The sequence below is a fragment of the Vicugna pacos genome, chromosome 17 (genome assembly GCF_048564905.1).
Source record: "Vicugna pacos chromosome 17, VicPac4, whole genome shotgun sequence".
NCBI classification, from domain to species: domain Eukaryota; kingdom Metazoa; phylum Chordata; class Mammalia; order Artiodactyla; family Camelidae; genus Vicugna; species Vicugna pacos.
In genome coordinates this window covers 37,198,396-37,224,403 of record NC_133003.1, presented here as the reverse complement: position 1 = coordinate 37,224,403, position 26,008 = coordinate 37,198,396, and the positions used below count along the sequence as shown (strand labels likewise).

The 26,008-nt window shown below is 42.7% G+C and overlaps 1 protein-coding gene across 3 annotated transcripts in view; it reads left to right on the top strand.

Moving 5' to 3' along the window:
- Positions 1–26,008, top strand: part of FRMD4B (FERM domain containing 4B) — a 284,737-nt gene that overhangs the window by 213,600 nt on the left and 45,129 nt on the right. For all 3 annotated transcript variants that reach the window (XM_072941679.1, XM_072941677.1, XM_072941678.1), the window contains 2 exons: positions 5,818–5,874; positions 6,843–6,865. In XM_072941679.1, coding sequence (XP_072797780.1) covers positions 5,818–5,874; positions 6,843–6,865 — 80 coding nt within the window. The remainder of the gene's footprint in view (positions 1–5,817; positions 5,875–6,842; positions 6,866–26,008) is intronic.

Genomic DNA, 26,008 nt, shown 5'->3' with positions numbered 1-26,008 from the left:
GGGGAGGCCTCTACTGGAATCTGGTGAGCAGAGGTCACGAATGCTGCTTAACACCTAGAAAAAGCAAAGGACAGCCCCCCCACAATAAGGAATTCTCAAGGCTCAAAATGTCCACTCTGCTGAGGTTGTAAAACCCTGATCTGGAAGAACGAATGAGCAATATTCATTAAGAAGACCCTCCATGAACATTGCCTCTCACAGCTAGCTCGGATAAAAAAGGAGAAAGTACTGGTTTATTTATGCATGGAGTGGGGGATGCAGGTGTGGTCATTATGACCTGGCTTTCTAGGGGCGTGATAACCCCTAGAAAATAGGAAATAGCACAAGGAGGTATGTTTTTAAGGCCTAGCAAGAATTGCCTCGTTAGATGGGGGGTAGGTGTTAAGTGTTGATGTGGCCAGTTATTTGTGTATGAACTAGTCGGCCCACAGCTCCGGGCCTCCCTGGCCTGGCGGAGTCCTCCCTCCGTGCGGCTGTGTGCACAGGAGGAATTTGAGAGGCCCCAGGGAGCTGCATCCGTGCACTCACTTGTGTCCTTATCTCACTGGCTCTTCGCACTGTTTGCAGGCTTGGCAGTAAACGAAGGTGAGCACATCTAAGCAGCGCCCAAGGCATCTTCCGTGACAATTTTTTGAATTTTAACCGGACTTGGAAGTCTGGCCCAGCTCAGCAGTGGATACAGTTGTTAAGAAGCCAATGTTAAGAAGCCCCTTTCTGTCTGTCTGTGCATTGATTCCCTCTGGTTCACATCTTCCCAGTGCCATCCCCAGAGAGAGCGCACTTTCTTCCCTTAGTTCTAACTTGGAAAACCCCTGGGAAGATCTTTGAACCATCTCCCATCACTTGCCACAAAAGGACGATTGTATTTCCATTAGATGCAGCAAGGAAGGAAGCAATTCTCCCAAAGAATGGGATATTCTGCTCAGAAAAGGGGGGCAGGGTACAAGGCAGTCAAGACAAACAGATATGCAACACTCCAGGAAAATACGTTAATTTTTAACAAACTTTTAAAAAATTGAAGTATTGTTGGTTTATAGTGCTTCAGGTATACAGCAACGTGGTTCAGTTACACACACATATATTCTTTTGCAGATTCTTTTCCATCATAGGTTATTACAAGGTATTGAATATAGTTCCCTGTGCTACACAGTAGGTCCTTGTTGGTTATCTGTTTCATATATAGTAGCGTGTATGTGTTAATCCCAAATTCCCAATTTATTCTTTAACAAACTTTTTATTTTGAAATAATTTCAGACTTACAGAAGAGTTGCAAGAATAGGACACACACACACAAAATGCCAGTATGTCTATCAAACCAAATTCACCAGTTGTTGACATATTGTCCCATTTGTACTCCTGGCGCTTTCTCTCTCTCCCTCTTCCCCCCTCCCTCAAAATATGTGTGATTTTTTTCTGAACCATTTGAGAATAAGTTACACTGTTTACTCCTAAATATTTCATGGTATATTTCTTGGGATCAAGGACATCTCTTATGTAACCATGTTAACAATGATCACATTCAGAACATTTAATATTGAATCTATCCCATTGCCTACCATGCAATTCAGTTGTACTAATGACGCCTTTATAACAACTTTACTTCTTGAGCCAGGATAAAACACTGCATTTAGTTGTTATGATTCTTTAGTCTCCTTGGCTTTCAGACAGTTCCTCAGCCTTCCTTTGGCATTCACCACATTGACATTTGCGAGGAGGATGGGCCAGATGTTTGTCTGAAGCTTCCTCATGATTAGATCGAGTGATGTAATTTTACAGGAATACTGCCCAGCGGTGTGCTGGAGCTGGTTAGTACCAGCTGTGAGAGCCAGTTCTCACATCTCTTCCCGATTCCTTGTTCTGGGATGTCATATTCGTAGCTTGAAGTCAGCCATGGTCGGAATATTCATACCGTGGAAATCGGCAAATGCTGCAAACCGGGGCTCGTACCCCCTCCCCCGCTTCTGGTGGTGAAACATTTACATTTACCAGCACAGCGCTGTGTACAGGTGAGGTTGTACCCTTCTCAATATGTATCATCCGGAGACACATGACGGTGCTCTTCCCAGTCACTGGTGGTACCTCATCACTTGGTTAAAATGGTATCTGTCAGGTTTCACTGTTGAGAAGTTACTGTTTTCCCCGTTGTAATTAATTTTCCCCTCTGGAGATAGCCTCTGTGATTATTGGTCCTGTTTCTCACCCATCATCCAGCAGTTTTTATTTATTGAAGATGATTACCTACATCAATTAGTACTATAATTGTTGCAAATGGTGATTTTTTCAATCTTTCATATCTTCTACATTTATTTGTTGATGTTTTACAAGTTATTATTATTATTATTATTTTTGGTAGACTTAACCCTAAAGTGGATGTTTGGTAATAGACTTAGAAACACACTGAGGTTTGTCAAGTGGTTCTCAATCCTAAGTATTTGTGACTGAGTTATTAATTTCCATTGCTATAGTGCAGAATAGTTTCCATGGAGTACCATCTCGATACAGAAAATGCAGAATGGGTCTTCAGAAAATGGTTTTCATGTTTTACTGGAGTGTGTATGTTTGATGGGGACATACTGTCCCATCAACAGTGGGGGTGGCATTTGGAGTCACTTTCCTGGTCTTAACTTGATTCCAGTTTTTACCAAAAGCACACCTTTGGAAGATTCATGGTGAGATTTGCACTGGAGTCCTAGTGAGTTAAGTGGTGCGTGGTGAGTGAGAAGAGTCCAGAGTCAGCTTCTGCGGTGGGACTGGGTAGTGTGCTTGTGTTCCCGATCCTCAGTGCCATCATCTGTACAATCATAGGATTCATGGTTTCACTAAGTGCCCTTTCAAGTTCTAAAACTTTTACTCTGTTCTCCTACTTGGGAATCAAAACCTAGAGTTTACCTCATTAGCATGACGTTTTGGTCAACTGGACCAACAGCCACGGACAGAAATAAGATGTCCTGTGTGGAGCCTGAACCCATTGTCCTGGGATTGAACCCATAATCCACTTCCATTAGCTGGAAGGGTGTAGCGCCAGAACCTGATACTGTTTCATGTTACCTCTGTGCATCCAGCCACATCATCTGACTCACTTCTCCACTTCTCTGTTTATCCTTGACAGTCATGGAAACCAACTGAAGGATCCTGTTACTTCTGCCTTTGAGGTGATCCCTTTCTCAAGTGTTAGTTTGCCTGGTACCTATAAGGTTACCTCTGTTGCCATGGTTGTAAGTCAAAGAAATGTTCTATCCTTGAGCAGACCGCAGTTTCTAAAGGACTTTTACCCTTCAGGTATGAAATTCTGGAGTCCTGTACAAGTCTTAATTAAATTTTACCCTACGAAATCACTGAGAACCAGGCAAAATAGTATTTTTCTTGGTTGATCCATTGTTCGGTGAACTCCACACACCCAAGTCAAGTAACCTGAACAATCAGTGTTAAAACTTAAAATATGTTGCCTTGGGTTTCCAGAACAGTGGTTAACTGAAAGGTGAGGTGGGGGCCGAGATGTATCGAGGAATGTGGGGCTCTGCCAACGTGCATTTCACTCTCTTCCTGGAACGAGATTTTCAAAGGCCCTTCCCCTCCACCCCATCGTCACCTTCTTCCATCAGAACTGTGTTGGGGCCACTTGTGTAGGTGAAAAAGTCCACAAGTGAGTTTCATATCTGCCTCCCCATTCCTCTGGAGCTGTCCGAGCCTGGTACCTTTTCAGGCTTTGGCTCCTTACTTTAGCATATTTAATATTTAATAACCCTTCTAACGTAGAGAATTATCCGGCAGCTTCCTTAAGAGTATCTGTTCGAGGCCTTGTTATCTGCTGAACTTCCATTGACAAAATTGAAAAGTTGGTATCTAAAATATTGTTTGAATGACTCATCTAAGGTTCTGAGGAGGCAAAGGGGTCACGGGGTGTCAGGCAAGTTGGCAATCATTTTCAACATATTTTATTCATCTGGAGTTTCTCTTTAATATTTGAACTAACCCTCTTTTTCTCTTCTCCCCGATTTTAAGACAAATTTGACTGTAACTTTGAATTCAGGTCTCATTTCAAAACTCAAAGATGTTTTTGAGTTCCCTCTCTGAGCCCCCTCCCACTGTGTGAGTTCTGGGGTTTTTTGTTTTTGGGGTTTTTCTCTTTGCTTTGAAGGTAAGGAGTTTAACCTTGCTAAAATTTAATCTTGATCATCACCAACCTCACCTGTTGGATTAACTTCTTCATCATCTTTCACCAGATTAGGAAACTGCTGTCTCTTGCCTGAAAGACAGAGGGCAATTGATTTCTGCAATCAACCTGGCTTCTCTTTGATTTTGTAATCTGTTTCTAGAGATTATAGGCGAGCTTTGAATTCCAAGGCTCTGGGCCTGTCAGCTTTTGAAGCAAAAAACTTTGAAGCAGATCCACTGCCTCAGGTTTCAGAAGGGAGACTTAGGTATTAGAGGATGAAATTAATTTGTTTTCATTTTGTAATAGAAGGGAAACACAGATAATTATCACTGCTGATATTATAATGTCCCAGGTTTGGAGTTTATTTTATTTTATGGCTTCTAAAAGAATTATTGTTTTAAGGGGTTTTTTTTTTTGGTTGTTTGTTTGTTTGTTTGAGAAGCCCAATCAAATCACTTGGAAACTAGAGAGACATCCACAAACCTTCCAGAAATTCTCACTGAGCTAACTCCTTCTATAAGCCTAAGTGTGTGTTTTCTTTAAAACTACTTAATTATTCACCACTGATGCACTTGGTATAACTTGAAAACTCTCCAGCCCAGATGCAACAGGTAGAAAGAAGAAAAAAACCAGTGCAGAGTCGTTTCCAGACCTATGAGTTCCATGTTCTTAAGCACCGTACGCTTTCAACTACTAATTATGCAAGATTTACCCAAGGCGGGGGTTAGATGAAATTGTTTTAACATGTTTTAATGCTTACAAACTAGCATCTCACCAAAAAATTCTTTTTAATAAAGACCCAGCTATACACTCAATGTTGTTATTTGTCACATAAGGCAGTAATAGTATTTACACATATCATCACATTTAACAAAATAAATGAAGGTGCACGTGAGTGTCCTTAAAGAGGCAGTACTCCCACACACTTACCTCTACTAGGCAACTGAAGAAGTTTTGCTATTAGTCACAACCTAAAACTCCTACTTTTCTTTGGGGTCTTAAAGGATAAAAAATAAAATAATGGAAAAATGGTAAGTTAAAGTTCATCAAACTTCAAAATAAAGCAACAGAATTTTGGTCTCTTAAGCATTTGCTGTAACTGATTCTTAAGGCTTTACGTTTTCTCTGTAACAGTACAAATATTCATTCAATAATGTGTCATTGAGGCAGAAGCAGGTTTACATTTTTTATAATATTTGAATTGTGTGTGTACCAAAATCATGTGCTATGACACAGAGAAAAAAATGTTCAAATAATAATTCAAAGGAAAACACTGAACAAACTAATCTAAGAAAATCAAAGCTTAAAAATGAACTTGTAGAGATAAAAATCATTCTCTTAGAAGCTGTCTGAATTTTCAATTTCAAAGTCATCAGTGCCCCTTCCAGAATACTGCTTTCGAAACAAATTCCCACAGCTAATTAAAGCGCAAGCGCGCGCACACACACACACACACACACGCGCGCGCGCGCGCGCGTGTGGCTTTCCCTTAACCCTGGCTGTGTCTCTCCACGCCCCCCTCCCTTTCCTCTGCAATGGTATGATCTGCATTTACTCGTAAAGTGGAGGTGCCAAGCCGTGACAGCTTCCCCAACTCCACAGCCGTTTGCTACGACCTAGGGCAGCCTGTGTTCAGTGATGCTTTCTATTTCCACCGACAGGGGCAAATCGAAGTAGACAGCGAAACTGTCTTCAGGTTAGCGGCGCTTGTCCTGCAGGTAAGACTTGACCCACTGCCTCTTACCCTCTCCCTTTGTTTGTTGGTTGTAATGAACTGCCTGCAACTCTTGAAACTTTTGCATGGGCCAGTGGCTGACGGCTTTTTCTTTTTAATTGAAGTATAGCCGGTGTACAATGCTATGTTAGTTTCCTACTCAGCCATAAACAAGAATAAAATAATGCCAGTTGCGGCAACATGGGTGGACCTGGAGATTGTCAGACTGAGTGAAGTAAGCCAGAAAGAAAATAAATATACCATATCATGGCTTTTTAAAGCTGCCTGGTCGTTTGTCAGTGTAAAATGTGAGCCACTCTTTTCTGTTTTAGTCTAGTTTGCATGAACGGGAGTGTGATATTGTATGTCTCAGAGGAAAATGAAATTGAGACTTCTCCAAGGGAGAAGAGTTCAGACTGTACTCCTGGCCGAAAGCTCTGGGATGCTTGCGTTTGGGAAGCGGCAGTTGTTACAACAGCTGTAATTTGCATTTAAATTTAGTAACTTTTGTATAGTTTTCTTGAGGTTGAGTTAAAGAGCCCTTTAATTCTTAAAGGCACAAGTAGCTGAAAAACCAGTGTGTGCCATGCTGGTTTAAAAAAAAATGGCATGTGCTGATTTACCTGTGTCATGGTTTAAACAGTCTGTGTCCAGACTAAAAGCTGTGCTGATTTGATGGACAAGACGTTATCATGAGATCTTCCAAACATAAAAGGAGAAATCATCAAACATGCTTCCTCCCCCAACCCCAGATTTGTCTCTTCTGTTAAAAACAAGAAATAGTTCATGGGTACTAGCGATTTCTTAAATGCCACATTCTTCTCCATGATCTTAGGGAAAGTGTTCCGTGTGAAAAAAAATTTCAAAACAAAACGCAGGCATTTTAAGAGGAGGAAATAATCAAGAGTAAAATTCCTTTCCCTTCATTAACTTTACTGCAAATTGATCATCTGTCTTTGTTGTTTATTTCAGGAAGCCAAAGGGGATTACACCAGGTAATGGTTCCTTTTCTGATATTACTGTGCATAATAACCCTAGCTGAATCTCTTAATGCTATTTTAAATAACAATGGATGGAGAATCAAAAGAAAGTAGATCCCAAAGCAAGAGACTGAGGTCTCTTTCCTCTTCAAATAGAGACCTATTCTTTTTGTGAATGAATCCGGGAATGAAGCTTTCTTAGGATTTTCCAAGCCAGAGTGACAGCAAATCGTACTGAGAAGCCCCCCAAAGTTCTATTTTCTGTCATCTGTTAGCAAGATGAAGAAATCTATAAAAAGCTTTAGTAGCCTGTGCTGATTTTTTGTGCACTTATAATAATCCTGTGTTTGCAGAGTTATACCACAAGCACAAAAAGATTAAATCCATCAGCTGCTTCGTGAAGGGATTAATAGGGGCTTTCTTTTTGCAGCTGCCCTGAAGGGGCCTCACCCTTCATACACTTGACCTAGCAGCTGTATTGTTGCCACCTAGACATCTAACTGCCTAACTGGCCAAATCATCAGAGAGTGTTTATATTTGAATTCACCCTCTATCTGCACCGTTCTGTTCTTTTCATGCAATAGTTGCAGTTGGGATAGTAGAAAGGGTTAAAGGTGGAGGCAAGACCTCCAATTAGAAACAGCTCAGGGCCCAAGGACCCATTGAAAGCCTCGCCTCCCCTGTGTTAATGTTCCACTCCGGGTAAACTTTACCTGTAGATTATTTACAGATCAGCTAGTACACATCGCCCCTCACCCCCCCCACTGTGCAGTCTTTGCATAATGTGCTCCTTAATGGACTGATAACCAAACAATACCTTCCTAGCTTGAAAACTTTCCGTCACCGAGTCATGCACGCTTTGCTTCAGAAACGCTAGCCACTTTCCACGCCTGCGCACAGTTTGGTAGAATGACGGAGGCGTCCACTTAACATCATGATCCACCCACCACATTCTCCTGTTAGCTCTGTATGGTGCTTTATTATTTTTTAAATTTCTTAGGTTAGGAAGTAGGCTTTGAAGGAGTCAGAAAAACCAGTGAACACCAAACTTTTTAATTAAAAAGGAAATATCAGGGCATAAAAAAGAGGATAAATGAGTCTAGCTCATTAACATCAAGAACGGCTGTGTTCTCCACTGTTGTCTTTCCTGGAGGAGCCGTATTTCCTCAGAAGATCAGATATGTGAGGAATGCGGTCCTCACGCAGGGGGTGAGTCTGAAGTTGATTTATGAGGAAGGACTTCAGGACCGAAAGCTCACACTCTGCCGTCTGTGGACTGCTAACCCTTCCTCCCCCACTTCCTCCCCCACTTTCTCCTGGTCAAGCATGTGATGGACACTCTTGGAGCCTCATTTCCTCATCAGGAAAATGGCACCTACTGCCTAGGTCTGTTGTCAGAGTAATTGTGTAGAAACATTGCTCAGAGGAGTGTCTGGTGTGTAGCAAGCTCTCTATGCATGTGGGCTGTTACCATTCACTGTTACAGTGTCATTAGTACCCTCATCCTTGTCATCATCCCGTCCCATCTCTTGGCAACCTCCAAAGAGACTTTTGGGGTGAGTCTGAAGAAGTTGTAATAACATGTCAGGGGAAAGAAGACGCAAGAAAAGTTAATTCTATAAACTTTCCGCAGGGAAGAATGCTTGCCTGTGGCAGAAGAAGGCTTAAAAGGGACAGTCCTTGGGTAATCCAGACCTGTTAGCCCTAAGCTTTCAAGGTTGATGAGTTAGTCTGGCCAAGCCCCAACCAGTCCTTAACTTCAGTTTGCTCCTGGCGGTTTCCTCAGTGATTATTAGAAAAATGAAATGGAGGACCCCATTTTGAAACTGTCTAAACCACGCTGAGCAGTAGAAAGAACTTGCGACTGGGAATCAAGATACTAGCAGTGTGACGATGAATGAGCCATCTATCTTTTCTCAGCCTCGGTTTCTTCATCTGTAAATTGGGACTAATGAAAATGTGACTTGGCAGGGTAGTTTTGAGGCTATGAGTGATGTTCAAGGACTTTGTAGTTTACAGTTTGTTTTATAAGCCTTAGTTATTGCTGATGAGGGCGAAAGAAAGAACAGGAAATGCGAACTTTTGTCATTGGATATGAAGCAGAATTTTGGTTCATTGCCACCGCTCCTTCCCTCTCTGATCTACCTCCTCCCTTGGATGGAGAGGATATATTTTTTTCTCCAAAGTTTTGTTATGAAACTAATTTAAGAAAATCAAGCAAAGTACCACATGGCAATGTTGCCTAGTGTTTAGGGCAAAGACGCTCACTCAGACAGCCTCGCTCAAACCCCAGGCCTGCAGCTTATTACCTGTGTGACCTTGAACATGTTATTTAAACTTACCAAGCCTTAGTTTCCTCATCTGTAAAATGGGACTTATATTACTAGTATACACCCCCATAGAACTGTTACGGGGACTAAATGAATTAATGTTTACAAAGTGCCTAGAACAGTTCCTGTAGTTGCCACTGTCATATTCCATGAAATTGATGGACATGATCTGCCTCTCCCCTGTTGTCTTAAATATGAATTGTTTCCCTTGGCTGATATAAATAATGCTGTGATGACCATCTTTGTATAGCTGGGACTGGGGGTATCTGTGATTATTTTCTTAAGTGATATGTCTCAGCTAGAGAACAAGCAAAGGGAGATTCCTCAAAGGAGGTAAAGTCCAAAGTGCTGGAATGGAATTTACGCATTCTTGATACCACTAAATGAAAATTATACAAAGTTCACAGCTTCATCCAGTAACATTTACTGAAGGCCTAAAATGGGTCAGTGCCAGTCTAGGCACCAGGGCCTGCCTTCCAGAGAATCTGGCTTTCTGTCAAGGGCTCCCACGGTGGCAGTTCTGAATTCCACTTTTCTGTTGGTCTGCATGGTGGTTGCTGCTCTTGGCTTTTAGAACTTCACTGAGTTTACTCCCTGAGGTTTAAACGTGGACCAAAAAAAGATTCCCAGATACTACCTTACTAGACTAGGGCACTGTGGCTTTTTTAATTAAAACAGTGATTGAAACACCTAATTCTTAAAGCTGCTCTGGTCCACCCACTCCTTGTGAATGTCTCCTTCTTTCTCAAATTTCAAATTTCCAAAGCTGAACCCAGCAGCATCCCAGCCCCCTGACTAACTCCTCCTCCTCTGTCTCCCCTTGAATAACCACATTCTCTCTTAAATCATCTCGCAGGATTTTCCCTCTTCCCTCCCATCCCTTTTCTCCATCTGTCAGACAGCTCCCTTCTTTCCTTCTCGTTAATCAGAACCCTGACTTTCTCAGCCCTCATGCTCCCTCTGCTCAGCCTCTAAAATACGTTTGTATGTATTGTTTGTTTGACTGCTTTCTACAGCATTACTTTGGTCTGTGCCTGATTTCATTTAATTCCCACCACAGTGGTTATCATCACCACTTAGCAAATTAATAGATGGAAAATTTAGGCCCAAAGAGATGGTATCACATAGCCGGTGAGTTCTCAGATCTGTTCTGATTCCATCATTCACCACCACCTGCGCGTAACCCCTTGTTATCTTCCCAAGACATAAATGTGGTCATTGGTGTTGACTTCCACACATCTCTTACAATTTCTCATTGCACAGATGTCCATCTTCCAAGACCCTAAGCTGGCATTCAAGGCCCCACTTAATCTGTTTCATACATTTTAACCTCCCATACTCTACTGTTCATACTCCTTAATATCTGTTCCTGCTTCTCTTCTCTTTTCTCCACATACCCTGTACTACTTTGCCTTCATGGCTTTGCTCAAACTCTTCTTCCTAGAATGCCTTTAAAAACAGCTATCCTCCCCTTCTTATTGTGCTTCCTGCCTCGTTTCCTTAAGAGTATTTTCAGTTAACCTTATCATAACCAGTAGGAAACCTTGCTCTCTGAAAGTTAATTAAAGTAGTGGCGTGGAGAGTTCCATTTTCTTTAAATAGTTGACAGTCTGAATGTCCAAGTCAGCCCTTAAGCTGCAAAGATAACAAACCACTCGGGTAACACAACGCAGACAAACAGAGAATTCCTGAAAGCTGACACGGCAAGGGGGAGTGCAAGGTTCTTATCACTGAGCCAGCCACAAAGGAGTTTGTAAAAGCAAAGCATTTTCCTTTCTTTTCTTTCTTGTTTTTCTTTTTTTGAAGATCCTGAAAGGTGGAAGTTACCAAGAACTATGTGACTAGGGCACTTTGGCTTCTAAGGAAAAGTGAGTGACTAAAATTTACAATTCAGTGCTGGGTCAGAATGAGAGTAGATTATCACCCAGCTTCAAATGGGAGGGAATACTTCACAATTTACAGCTGTGCTGCAAAAGGCAGCTGTTTCCCATGGGAAAGGAACTTCTCTGGATGCCTTGAGAGCAGTTAATGAAGGGAGGGGAAAAAAAAAAAACCAAAGGCTTTAAAGAACCTCTTCCCCTACTTCTTACACCTCTAGCGCACTTAAGGCTCTACAAGATCATCCCCTTAAATCAGTTACTATAATAAAAATAGCAGCTTCCCTGGGCTAGGTGCTGGGCTGAGACTATCCTCACTCACATCAAGGGGGAGGCCATAGTGAAGATAAAAGCTTTGGAATTTAACTGCTTGGGTTCAAATCCAGGCCCAGGCACTTCCTGTATAACTGAGGGTAAGTAATCTCTCTGGAGCTCAGCTTCTTTTTCTCTTGTTACGTGGTGTTGTTATGATTAATATGTTTAACCTTTCCTCCGATCCTGTGACAATAGGCACTACGCATATCCCCATTTTACAGAGAGAGAAACTGAGCTTTGGAGAGAGTAAGCCACTTACTGTCGCGGTCACATGGCTTGGACAGTGGCAGAGTTAGGACCCCACGCCTAGTGCTCTTGACCACTGTCAGGAGTCCCCTTTTTTCATATTCTGACACAAGCTTGTAAGAATCATCATCTTCCTTGCTGGCAGAACAAAGAAGGCTGACTCGACAGGAGTTTAATGTTTCTGTCTAATTTCAGGCTGGGGCCTTTAATGAATCAGCAAAACGCTTTTGTGAAAAGCCTGATGAGAAGGGACTTTTCTCGCTCCTGGTGTGATGACTCTTTTTTAAGGCTGGGCTTAAAGATACAGACAGGTGGTTTTGTGAATCAGTTCAGTGTGTTCATAGTTCATTTATTTTTAATGATTTGTCAATACTTCTAAGTGCCAGACTGTTTTACATGCTTTACAAACATGAACTCATCAATGTCTTCTCCACGCATGAGGCTGGTGGAATATTATTCCCATGTTCTGAGTGTGCGATTAAGAAGCTTTGCGTAGATTTTATTTCTGTTGCCATGTTCTGCTTTAACATTTCCCCGTGGCTTGTTCAGGTGTTAAGCGTTGTTATGTTGAATAAACAAACAAGATCACAACTAATAGGGAACTATGGAGAAATAAGTGTAAGAAGTATGTGGTTAAAAGTTAAACAAGGTTCAAGTTTTTTTTCAATTTATTTCCGAACTGCCCACGTGCACGGAGACTCTCCCAGAAGAAGACACATAGCAGTGTTTCCCACACTTACTTGCCCCTGATGGGGGAGCCTCTTGCCAGACTGGTGTTCTATGGACTTGACTTTGTGAAGCGTGGGTTTATTTATTTGCTGAAAGCTCAGTATTAAAATGCCTTTAAAAGATAAGCAGTTCTGGCAAGCGTTTTCTTTGTACTCCCTGCCAGATTCTTGCTCCCCGCGATTTTCATTCCAGTAAATCTTAGAAAGGGTAAACATTCATCAAGTTCTGAACTTGCTTTTTCTGAAGAGCCCTAAATTTGGAAAGTATCATCCATCCCATACAGTGGACGCTTTTTCATCTGCTCTATGCACAGAATGTCAGGTCTGCCTGATATTATGTTATGCATTTGAACCTTCATTTCAGCAGCTTAGTTCATAACTAAGGGATGATGCATTCATCACAGTTCAGGTGGACAAGACCAGACCTACAGTCCCTGGGTCTCCTCGACCATCTCAGATTTACCATTTTGACTTACCCTTGTGTAAGGGGTCCTCCATGGTTCCTTGCTGTCCTTGGGAGAAGGCAGTGAGGACAGCAGGCAGTGGACTCTACCATGTTAAGTGGTGTTATCGGTGGAGTGGCTCTGAGTCTAATATTAGTCACTTGAGGAGATAGCTTACGAGTGAGAAGGCAGGAAATGAGCCCTCGGTCAGCTGTGCCCTTGGCATATCTTGCCTTTTTCTCATTTCTCAACCTTACTTATTCTTGAAGATTTAATGCCTAGCACCTACAGCGTGCAGGGCGCCGGACCAGGCCAGGGACGGAAGCAGACTGCGTGTCCAGTCTCCCTTTTATTACTGAGCTGCGGCCATCCTCCATCCTTTGTAGGAGACACTGGGGAAAGGCACAAACTGGATTCACACAGGCAGGCAGGAGGCTGAGCGAGTCAGGCCCTCCTCATCTGCTAATGCTGTGACCTTGAGCCAGTTTCAAGCCATCGGAATCTCAGGTCCCCTTTCTTTAAGAGGTTTGTTGTGAGAATGGAATGAGACGGAGCGCCTTGCAGGGGGCCTCGTGCAGAGTGGAGACTTAACACTTGGGAGTTTGCTTCCTCTGGGCCCCGCCTAGGATGGTGAGATGCGTTTTGTTGTTATTGTTTTTGTTGTTTTTTACCACTTAGCCACTTTGAAGTGTACAGTTCAGTGGTATTAAGCACATTCGCATTGTTGTGCAACCATCACCACATCAATCTCCAAGATTTTTCATCTTGCAAAACTGAAACTCTGTGTGCATTAAACAGTAACACCTCCCCTTTCCGCCCCCCTGCCTCTAAATCAGCCATAGTCTCCTTTTTGTCTCTACGAATTTTGCCTATTCTGGGTGTCTTATATAAGTGAAACCATACAATATTTGTCTTTTTGTGACTGGCTTCTTTCACTTAGCATGAAGTCCTCAAGGTTCATCCACGCTGCGCCGTGTGTCAGAATTTCCTGTAGTTTAAGGCTAATATTCCATAATCTGTAAACACCACTTTTGTTAATCCACTCATCCATGCGTGGGCATTTGGAGTACTTCCACTTTTTGGCTCTTATGAATAATGCTGATATGGAGACAAACAGGAAAATATCTCTCTGAGACCCTGATTTCAATTCTTTTTGAAAGAGAGGTGCATTTTTAAGAAAAATCCTTGGCTTTCAGATACTTAGTTATTTATTCATACTTAATTATTCTACCATTCATTAGAGTGGGGTTGGGGTGAAGGCATAGGAACGTAGGATGGATATCGGATCCTTGATCTAAATCATCAGGTTTTACTTTCAAAATTAGTGCTTAAGGAGCCCAGTACTTACATTAAAAATATTGTTGTAGGTGAATATTTATTGACACGGAAAAAATGATTGCAATATAAGAAGTAGAAAAAAAAGCATATGCATTATCCATTTTTACTTAAAAAAATCATGTACACCAATATATTCAAACACATGATCCATGTATGAAAACTGCTCCTTAAGTTATAACATAGTGCAGTGGCCTCTAAATATTTTTGTTCATACAGCCCCATTTATTCTCAATATATGAATACTTTTTATTTATTTATTTCTACAGTTATATACATGTAGAACTCTATTAACATCATGTGCATTATAAAATATTCACAATAGTAATGCATCAACGGAATGAAATAGAGTAACGTGTTCAAAGAACGGATGAAAATGCGTATCATTGAAAGTTCTGTTTTCTTTCTGCACATCTACAAACCTCCACTCCTGCAGAGCGGATTCCACAGTTAGGCAAAGCTGAGTTTAATTCCAGATCCCACTTCTCACTGGTGAACACTCTCAGCTACGTCACTGAGCATATCTAAACCTCAGTTTCCTCATCTGTAAATAGGAATGATTACATTTCTTTTAAAAAATTTTTTATTGAGGTGTGATTGATAGGTAACATTATACTGGTTTCAAATGTACAACATAATGATTCAATATTTGTATATATTCAAAATGAGCGCCACAGCAAGTCTAGTTAAATTCCATCTCCATACATAGTCATAACTTTTTTTCTTGGATAAGGACATTTCAAGTACATTCTTTTAGCAGCTTTCAGATATGCAACACCATATTATAGGGCATTGCCCACTGCCTGGTTTATGGTAGGGGCAGAAAAATTAAGCTGGTACTATAATTGTCATGACTAACAGTTGTCTTACGATGATGGGGATTGAAAAGTTTGCAGTTATCTTTCTTTGCATGTCAGTATATTTTCATTTACTGATAATTTGTCAGAATTTTTTAAATTGCTATTTTGTATTTTAAAAGAAGTGCTTAGCACAGTGACTTACAGATCTCCTGCACTGCATCCTCTTTCAAAGTGAATGTGGGGGAAAAAAAAAGTGAATGTAAGATTCGTGGAACACTACCCACCTTGCCTAATGGAAACTTCCCAAACCAAGGCTTAAAGCCATTCCTTTCCACCACCCCAGAGCCGCAAGCTCGAGATTCCCCCAGCATGTGGGAGGCCCCGTCCAGAACCTCCTGGCCCCCAGGGGCCTGTGTGCCTTTGTGAACAAGCTCATTCAGTTCTGGGCACAGGCGCCTGAGGCTGGGCAGGCAGAAAGGAAGCAATTAAGACAGTGGAAACCTACCAGGGAAAAAGCTGTTGGCTGGGCAGACGTCACGGGTGTGTGACCTGTGCAGTCACACAGGGCCCCCCTGCTCGAAAGGGCCCCGTGCTTGGTTTGATGCTCTTCTGTCACCATCTTGAAGTTCACAATGTTTTTTTTTTAACAAAGGGGCTCCATGCTTTGATTTTTCGCTGGACCTTGCAAATTGTGTAGCATGGTCCTGACTATTGGAAACTAAGGCATTGAGAAGGTCTGGATGTTGAATGGGTTGTGAAAGAAAGGGTCCTCTCATAGGCTTCTAAGCAGGTACTCCATTGAGAAAGATGGAGCCACACAGAATTCTGCAAACCAGCTTTCTTGCGTATGTCTGGGAACTTCTTAGCCCTTTCTGGTTCCACTATGCATAATCTCCCAGGTCTGAAGCGTGGGGAGTAACAAAACCTCGACCTCACAGAGCTGTTGTGAAAATCAAGAGAGACATTGCAGGTGAAGGGGATAGAACAGTGCCTGGCACCTGGAACACTCTTTTCTGCAAGCCTCCTGAATACACAGTTAATACCCTTATGTCAACTCTATAAGCTAGGGAATCTGTTATTCTCATTCTGTACATGAGCATACTAAGGCCCAGAGAAGTTGAGTAACTTGCCCAAATCACACAGCTGGTTAAAATGTGGAGTTGGGATTTGAACCCAAGCCATCTGATAGCAGAGGTCATGCTCTTCTCACTCCACCCTCATGCACCCTGCTTTCCTCAGTGTCTGCTAGGTGTCTGGTACCCTTGCATACTTTATATCACTTTACCCTTGAATTGTGGCTCTTGAGATCCTTGTTCTGCTGGGCCTTGGAGACTGAGGCCCGGCAGTCACAGTCATGTATCTGTTCCACATGTGGCGGAACTTGGTTTTGAACCCTCCTCCTCTGAATTTCTAGTCTGCCTTTCCACTTAATCATCCTTCGAAAGAAACTCCAGAAGATGTTTAACGGCATGACCTATGCTGGGCTGGTAATGCAAATACAGTTAGACTTTGGGGAACTCCTGGACCCACATGCCAGACAGTTCTTCATACCTTGTCTCTGGCAGCAGTGTCATAGTGGCACTAGCTCAGACCTTGAAGTCTCACTGGGTTCCAAGCCCAGCTCAACCCTACAGAGCTGTGCGGGTTTCCACAAGTCTCATCGCCTCTTTCAGTCTCAGTTTTTCCATCTGTAAAATGGGGGTGATGATCCCATCTGTGGAAAAGGGTGGTTGTGTGGTTTATGTTTGGTAACCCATGTCGTGTGTTTAGTTCATTGCCTAAGTATTCTAAATATTCCAAACTGCTCGGCTATTTTGCTCTTTAACTTTTAAAGATTTTGCCAGTATTTGAATAGAAGAAAGTATGTTTGTTTATTTTGATAGTTTTTAGCTGTTCGCAGAGCTGCTCTTCAGATTGTTATCTCATTTGGCCTTTAAAATGATCCTGTGAGGAAAGGGGTTTCATCTCCACTTTATAGAAAAGTACAGCCTTGATCCAGAAATTAAGGGCAGAATCAGGTTAAGAATCAAGGCCTTTGCATTTCACAGCTAAAGTGTTTTGCATTTCAAAATACTTTGCATTTTAGAGCTTAGATACTTGGTATTTGTAAACAAACACAAAACCCCCCAAGTTCCATCTTAATATATCTTTGAACAGCTACTGATCATTCCTGTGCAGGAAGTAACTCTTGACACCTATAGATTCTCGGCTTCCCTCTCCTGGAGTGAACGAGACTATCCCACCCATCACTGCTTCTTGGTACCAAAACAAAACTCAGTTTGGCTTTTCACATAGTGGCTGGTTAAGACATTTGCATGTTTTATTCAGTATAAATAGGAAATAGCATGACATGAATGCCAGCTCCTCCAATGCACACCATCCAGCGTCTACCAAGCTAGGAAATGGTATTTTGGAGGAGGGGACGTGACATCCACATTCCCTTGCTGCTACACATTTCAGTTCCTTTGGGTTTGAGTCAAGAAACACTGAGTGACAACCTAACATACATGCCGTCTCATCATCTGTGTTCAGATGGCTCACGTGGTTAATCTAGTTTTTGCGCCATCAGGAAGGTCACCTTAAGTTGCACGTGTGTAGAGCTTTGGGGCTTCAAGTTGCCCATCAGTGATTTTCACTTGTCTCCTGGGAAGTTTTTCTGGAAGAGAACAGATTTCTTTGACTTTATGTTCTTTGGCAGGAAAACACTCTCCATCTTGATTGATTTCCCTGTGCCCTTTTTTCTAACTCTAGATTTGTATGAGAGATAATTTTTTTAATTATGGTAAAATATTCATAAGATTCATGATTATAACCATTTTTAAGGGTACAATTCAGTAGTATTAAATATATTCTCATTGTTGGAGGCTGGGCTGGAGGGCCCAGCTAATCATGGCCCTTGCGCTCTTCAAGGAAAAATATACATATATATATGCATAAATTCACATTATTGTGCAGTCCATCTCCAGACCTGCTCGTCTTACAGAACTGAAACTCTAGGCCCATTAAAGGACTCCCCGTTCTTCCCTCCCCCCAGCTCCTGGTAACCACCGTTCTGCTCTCTGTCTCTTTGAATTTGTAAAATGTTTTTCTTTTGAATATTCACAGATTTTCATGTCAACCTCATTCTCAGCGTAAATCGTTCTTCTGGATTGTATTTCTTCTCAAAGAATTGAAGTCTCAAAGTAGACACGATCCGAATCCTCAGCTAGCTGGCTAAGGTTTAGACAAATCTCTCAACACATTTTCATTATTATTAGAAATTCTTCAGACCTGAAAAAAAAAAGTGGGGGGGCAGTGTAACAGTTGATCCCTATCAAGCATGCAGATGGACAGAGTAATTTGTCCTTTGTTACAAGTCAGGCCACAGACAAAAATTGAATGGCAGAGGAATTCTGGCTGAGAAGAGGCTGTGTTTCCCAGAACACAGGCAGGTTTCTTGTGTTTTGGGTAGACTGCTGAGATAAGGCGGGTCTGACACAAATTCCATGGGTTAGTCATGATGTTGGAAGAGCAAGTTTCAAGGCTGAACTTCCACCGGTTACTGTGGATTCTGTTGAACCATCCGAAAGCTTGGGACTTGGCAAGTTGCTTCCAAAGTTCTCGTCCCATGTGGCTTATGACCAGCCCTCAGCGTTGCCGGGTTTAGCAAATCAAATACACAATGAATAACTCTTTTAGTATAAGTGTGTTCTAAATATTTAACCTGGCAACTCTAAACCTAGCTCACCTAGCGAGGAGTCCTCTCAGTGGTAATAATTCACCCCCCAGCCTGATCTGAGAGTGGTAGGAATCAAGTGTTTGGTATAATTGTTGGTTTCCTGAGCTGCGATCAGAAAGGAAAGAACACATTTGTTGAACATAGGCAGGTACCTTCATAGCAGCACCGCTTCACAGCATCTTCCCACAAACCTTGCGGAACAGGCCACTCTCCCTGTCTTTATAATGAGGAAACTGAGGCTCACAAAGGTTAGTTTATCTAAGATTGCAAATGTCCTACAAGCATGGGGTCCTGGGACTAAATCTTAAGTCCTAACCTTATTACTGCACGTCACAGGTCTAGGGCCAGCCGGTGGGCTGGTCTGCTGATTTTGTATCTAAGTTAGTGGCAGCTTTGCAGCAGCCTGTGTCCCAGTCCTGGCTGCCCGTGTACCAGCCCTGGTGGGACAACAGGCAGCGAGGTGACCTCTCTAAACCTCCGTTTGCTTATCTGTGAATTAGAAATAGTGCCTACATCTAGATTCTCTGTGAGGATGAAATGAGCTCCTTTGATTTGCATTTTGTATGAGGGCAGTGCTGAGCACTTGTCTGCCACAGGGCACGTGCCCAGGACAGTCTCCTTCAAAGCTTCCTTTTTTGTTGTTGTCTTTTTGTTTTTCAATTGTCTTCTGAAGGAGCTGAAAGGTCTGAGGGAGCTGGGAACCAGAGACAGCCTGGAAACGCATACCTGAAGCCCAGTGAAGGAGGCTCATTTTGTCAGGAGGAAGGGTGGGTGTACTCCGCCCCTGGAAGCAGTGGGGGGGGGGGGCATCCCTAGCTTCAGGGGGAGGGAGGCCAGGAGAATGGCTTATATAATCCTTCCAGTTCTCACTTTCCACTCTCTAAATGGCTACAACCTGATTGGGCTTGAGGTGTGATCAAGAAATGTTTAAATGGGGTGGGGAGGAAATTCCAAGAATGGAAAGAGCCTGTGACTTGGGAGGGGAGGGGCTGAGGTCTGGCCCAGCCAGCCTGGCTTTTCCGGCCCTTCCCCACCCTCTCTTCCCACTTCCCTTCTCCGCTTCCTCCTTTTCCCCTTCTGCTGCTGGGCTCAGACCTGGAGACCTGAGAACCAGCTAGCCGATCTCTGGCTTTCTCGAGCCAGTGCCACCTCACTTCAGGGCCCTTGGTAAGTCTTTCCTGTCGGTGGGCCTTGTTTCCTCCATCTGTGGACTCAGGGTTGGGACCAGAGGAACTCAGCTCCCTTAATGGGCTGGTAGGGGTTCGGTCTGGAGGGGTGGAAAGTGAGGAGGGCATTTCATTTTAGTTGTTATGTTGTTGTTGTTGTAGTTTTTTGTTTGTTTTTAATGGGGGTTCTGGGGATTGAACCCAAGACCTTGTGCATGCTAAGCATGCACTCTAGCACCAAGCTATATACCATATACCACCCCCCTACCATTTTATCTGTTATGAAGATAACAGATAAAAAAACTGCTCCCCTCAATCTGTGAGCAGTTTTACTAAATTGTTTGCAGCAATCAGTAGGGGCGTTAGAATTGGGTGGATTGGAGCTCTAGCCTTTTGCCTTGGCGTATGACTATGAGCGAAAGTGACAACTTGTTTCTAACTTTCCCCGGCTCTTCTCAAGCCCTCTATCCTGCAGCAGAGATAACTCGTCAGGGGGTTGAGATTTTACTATGACTGTTTTAGGATTTTAAAAGGAACCCCTTGTGTGGTTTAAGGAGGCTTTGTTGGTTGTTGGGCTTCTCGGCCGGGTTTGGGTGCCATGTTTTAAAATTCTGCTGAAAATGACTGGGGTCTGATACTGTAGCTCTTAAAAAAAAAAAATTCTTTTTAAACTAAGTTTGGTGTCTTTGCTATTAGGGGATAACTATAGACCGTTGTTTGGGTGTGGTTTAAGAAACACTGAGTATAACACATTTAGTCTTCTATCTGTGTTCAGATCTTCTACATGGTTTAGTCCAGCTTTTGGCTAAGCCAGATAATCTAGTTTTGAAAAGCAGCCTATCCTCACCCAGGAAACTAACTTTAGTAGAATCAATGAGTGGCCACCATAATTATAAATTCTGAAGTCTCAGGTTGAGCTGACAAAAGCCTTCTCTCTCCTCCGCACCTCCTCCTCCCCCATTTTCTGTCCCCTCCTTTCGGAATCCCAGAGAAGTCAGGTAGAGTGGTGAAAGCACAGGCTCCAAGTCACACCTGCTACTTTCTTGCTGTGTGAGTTTAAATTAGATCTCTCTTGAATCTCAGTTTTCACATCTGTGAAATGGGGATGCTGGTGATACTAACGTAACACACCTGTAGAAAGACGTTTTAGCCCAGTCTATCAAACCTGGTAATGCCCAGTGCATATGAGCTGTCATTCAACGCATTTCTTTTTAGGGACTGAATGAAGATGTTCACTCTGTATAACTCCTGGAGTCTCCTGCAACTAACCTTCTAGGTTATTCTCCTTGACCTTCTTTCCTTTTTAAAATTGTAGATTGCTGTCTCTTACTTGAACACCTCCCTGTTTTATGATGTGTTTATTTTCTTATTCTGTTGCTGTCGTTCTCAAGTCATTCATTAAACAGATTACTGGGTCCGTCCTTCAATTCCCTGATTCTGTAGGTGTCTGCGGTGGAGCCAGAGAAATTGCATTTCTAACAAGTTATCAGATAATATTGATGCTGGGGATTGTAATAACTACTGGGGTTTCCCATGCTTAATATCCCTTTACTAGGAATTAATGGAGAGAAAGTTACTGTTAGAACTCCCTAGTTAATTATGTCAAGAAGATGATAAACTAGATTCATCACTGAAGGCCAAGTTCTCACATCCCTGAAAGAAACATGACTTCTTTTTTTAATTAAAAAAGGGTGATTTGAAGGCAATCTGGCCAGCAGAAAAAACACTTTAAGTAAATTGATAATATACCTTAAACTGCTAACCACCGAGTTGTTGATCAACGCTGGTAGATTAGTCAAGGAAATTAGTGTTTATGCATAGTAACTAGGCTCCTTCTAATATTGGCGTGTGTAAGCAAGCTGTCACCATTAAAACACTGCATCCAACTCGAGTGCTTTGGCACCAGTTACACCATTTAGCAGACATTAAATAAACTTTTTTCTGGCTGTTATGAGCATTGCCACGTCCCATCCCTTCAGTATAGTACAGACCTTTGACAGCTCCCACAGCTCTCCAGCAAGCATAGATAAGCACGTGGCTTATCACCAGCCTCTGTATGGGCGACCCCAGAAGACTGGCAAATGTTTCTAATTTACACCAATTCCTAATGACAGTAAATCTTTAGTTTGCACGGAGCATGGATATTAAGTTGAGCTCCCTGCTGTGACAACTTGCCCAAGTTGTTGGAGGCCCCCTTTCACATTTCTGTGTTTAATTTCTGATGGTCTTTAGGTCACATTATAGACTATCTTGAGTGTTCAGACAGACATTCACTATAGCTTTTTTACATTTGCAGACGCACTTTTTCTTTTTTCTGTTTCTTAGTTTTTTCATTATTATTTTGCATATGCATTTTTTAAACTGAAGTCATCAGTTACAATGTCAATTTCTGCTGTACAGCACAATGTCCCAGTCATACATATACATACATATGTTCTTTTTCATATTCTTTTTCATTAAAGATCATTATAAGATATTGAATATAGTTCCCTGTGCTATACATAAGAAATTTGTTGGTTTTTTTTAATCTGTTTTTATATATAGTGGCTAACATTTGCAAATCTCAAACTCAAATTTACCCCTTCCCACCCACTTTCCCTTGGTAGTCATAAGATTGTTGACTATGTCTGTGAGTCTGTTTTGGTTTTGTGGATGAGTTCATTAGTGTCCTCTTTTTTTCTTTTTGTTAGACTCCACATGCATATGCGTTTTTATGGAGCATTCATTCTGGGATATGTTTATGTGTGGATACAAAAAGACTCTAGTCCCAAGTTACTGTTTAAAGAGCTTATTTTATGTCTTGGTGACGTTTCTACAGACGTTTAGAAGTGTCGAAGTTTGTTTAGAAGTTTCTAACCCTTGGGTCGTTATGTTTAACATGTGATTTTTAGGCACCTTTGCTTTAAGTTTCAGGTAAGGAAGAGCTTTAGCATCAAAAATAAAAGGGAAGTTTAGGGCCTGGGCTTTTTTTGTTTTTTTTTTTTTTAACTGTCCTAGAAACCTAGGGTTGCTCCCGCACCAAGCATTGGCAGCTCCCATCTTCAAGGGAACTCAGTGATCCGTTTGCTCCAGGAAGTGCCAGCACCAGGGTTTGCTCATTGCCCGCACTCCCTTGCCCTGCGGCCTCAGAATGGCAGGTGGCTGATTGTCCCTGTGGGCAAGTTCCCAGTTAGGCACAAACAGGTGCACACATCTGCTGGGGGTGGCTGTTTCCACACAACTGCTTCAGCGCACACAAGGGGTGGCCTCAGTTTTGCCAGCCCTGTGGCTCGCTCAAAAATAAGTGAGGTTGGCACATTCCTGCAGGGCTTTTGAGGTCAGTAAAGAAAAACAAGAGCCCGTGAAAGGGGGCTTGAGGATGCCAAGAGGAATCATCGTGCAGAAAAGAACTGCAGTGGCTAACTGGTGGGTCGTGGGACGCTTCTAGAAAGCTGTCAGAAGAGGAAGGTTTCAGTGCGCGTAATCAGATAAAACGCAGTGTGCTTCATTGTGGCATTTGAAATTCTGCTGAAATATGAAGAAAAGCAATTTCTGGCTTGTTACTGAGAAGAAGCAAGTCTTGTAGATTTATGAGTATTGTCTCTGGCTAGGACCTAGGGAGAGCAGTCCCTCTTGGCGATTCTGGTCAAGTGCATCTTTAAAATAACACTTCCCTTGCATCAGGGTCAAGAATGGCCAGCCAGCGGGGTGAGTGTGTTTATTGCTGGGGAGAGGCAGAGACATCTCCATCCAGGCTGGCTCGCCTCCCGGCTGTTTTGGGGCCCTCCCTCTAGAGTCTGAGGTTGATCCTCATTCACATAAACCAAGCCTCCTGCCCTGCCTGCCTGTCAGCCCCGGGAGGGGCCTGCTGGGCTGAAGCCAGACCTGGCTGCCCCCACCAACTCAGGGGATCCACGTGGCCTTGGCTCCCAGGCAAATTCCCCGGCTGGGGTTCTTCGGAGGGTGAACAAATAAGCACTCGGCTACTGTCAGTCCACTCAGACGTGAAATCCTGCTTGGCTCTAAACTCTGAAAATGATCGGGAGTAGCTTGAGAATAACGCAGCCGTGTTTCTAACACTCTGCCTCTGAGCGGGAGTGGGCTTCCCAGCAGCCCCCTTCCAGCCACGAACCGTATCTGGTGGAGTTGTTGATGTGCATTATATCACCTGGAAGAACGCGTAAAACGTGTCTGGTTTAAAGAACAAATTAGAAGTTACGTAGCCACGTAACCACACCCTGTGAAGAATGTGGCCAGGACCTCACCTCCACCCCCGTTGTGTATGGGGCCTCCTCCCCCTCGCAATCAAGTTATTTCTCCAGAGATAAACTCTGCATGTATGAATAGATTTTCTCATTTCGTTTTATATTTTATCATGTATATGATAATGATTCTATACATATGATTCTCTGTAGTTTTATTTTACCTGCTTCAGAACGTGACACACATGAGATTGTGACGTATATATTATTTGGAGTTCTTGCTTCTTTGCTTAATATTTCTGAGATTCATCATGTGGGAAGCTGCACTGTATTTTCTTTGCTGTACGGTATTCCACTGTGTGACTGCGTTATAATTGTATCATTTCTACTGCAATGGGGTGTTGGGTTGTTTTCTTTATTTGCTGTATTGTGAACAATGCTGCTGTAAACCTTATTCTTTTGTGGAGGTTTCTCTAGAGATAGACCTAGGAAAGGATCTCTGGGTCTTGGGGTATGCAGATTTCCAAAATGATCAGACCAGTCAACATTCCCAGTAGCAGTGGATGGGAGTTCCTATCACCCGGCATCTTGATGTAAAGTTTGGGCAGTTGGGTGCAAAGTGGTGATGCGCTGAAGGTGTAACCTGAGTCCTTGTGAAGCTGAACTCTTAGCTTCTGCCTGTTGGCCATTTGGATTTCTACTTCTGTGCTGCTTGCGGAGAGATTTAACCCATCTTGCTGCCAGGCCATCTGTCTCAGCCACCCTTGTATCTTTCTGATCCTCTTTTAGTGTCATCGCCAAGTCCACAGCTCAGTCACCTCCTTATCTATCAGTGGTGGCTTGTTAGAAGTTTTCTGTATGAAATAGATTCTTAAAGAAAAGTGATGTGTATTCGTGAGGAAAGGATGTTTTGCAATAGTACAAATGACCAGATTTGGAGGATTAACAGGAACCTTTTCTAACACGAAGAAGTAAGGCTGTGTTTTTTCTTGAGAATATAATCTTTTGGGATGGTCTAGATTCCACCTTTGTGAAAAGCGCTTCTCTGTCTCATTTATCCATGCCTACTGACAGTTTGCCCTGTAGATAAATTACCTGAAACTAGAAACCAAGTTGAACTAGAAAGGTCCTCCCTCTACATTCTTTGCTTATAATTTATGTCAGGATTTGCAAAGCGATGGTGATGGCCTGCTGGTATGTTTTATACGGCCTGCACAGTGTTTCACTTTTTATTTTGGGCTGTATTTTTTTGTTTTTCGGTTGAGGCAATATTTTAAAATTCAGACATTCTGTGTGAAATTCTGGGATTTTGCCTTATTTTGGAAAAAATATGCAGTCATTAGGCAATAGTGGCTCGACATTTCCACGTGGCAGAAATTACTTTGATTTGAGTTGCAGTTCCCCGTCAGCAGTGGGGTCTGATTGCTTCCTCAGTATCCAGTCTCCCTTTCCTCCATGGGTAGAAGTTTTAGGTAGGCATGTGGCTGCCCCAGTAAAGACTACGTACCCAGTGTCCCTTGCAGTTAGGGAGCACCATGTGATTATCGTGGCCAGTGGGATTAGGGAAGCAGGCAGCTTTCAGGTTCTGCCCCTAACAAAGTGGATATATCCTCCTTTATCCCTTTCCCCCTACCTGTTGGCTGAGGAGTAGATATGGTGATGGCTATCTTGGACCACGTGAAGGACAGCAACACCCCAGGAAGGACTGAAGCAGCCAGAGAAGAGTTTGGGCCCCTGAACACTTCATGCTATTCTAGCTCTGACTTCTATGTAAAGAGAAATTAACTCAAATGTTAATGTCAGTCACACACAGCCAAATCTATGTCCTAAGTCATACTTCAAATGCACAGTGTTCTCTTCTCTTCCTCATGGTCCCCACCCGTCCCCATTGTGTCCCTCTGTCTGCTGCTGAGTTTGACTTGTCTTTCTCAGCTCGCTTAGACAGTTGGATTTCTAATGCACCTCCCAGCTTGGCTCCTGTTAGATACTTGCACCCGAGATCTATTTTTATTTCAATAT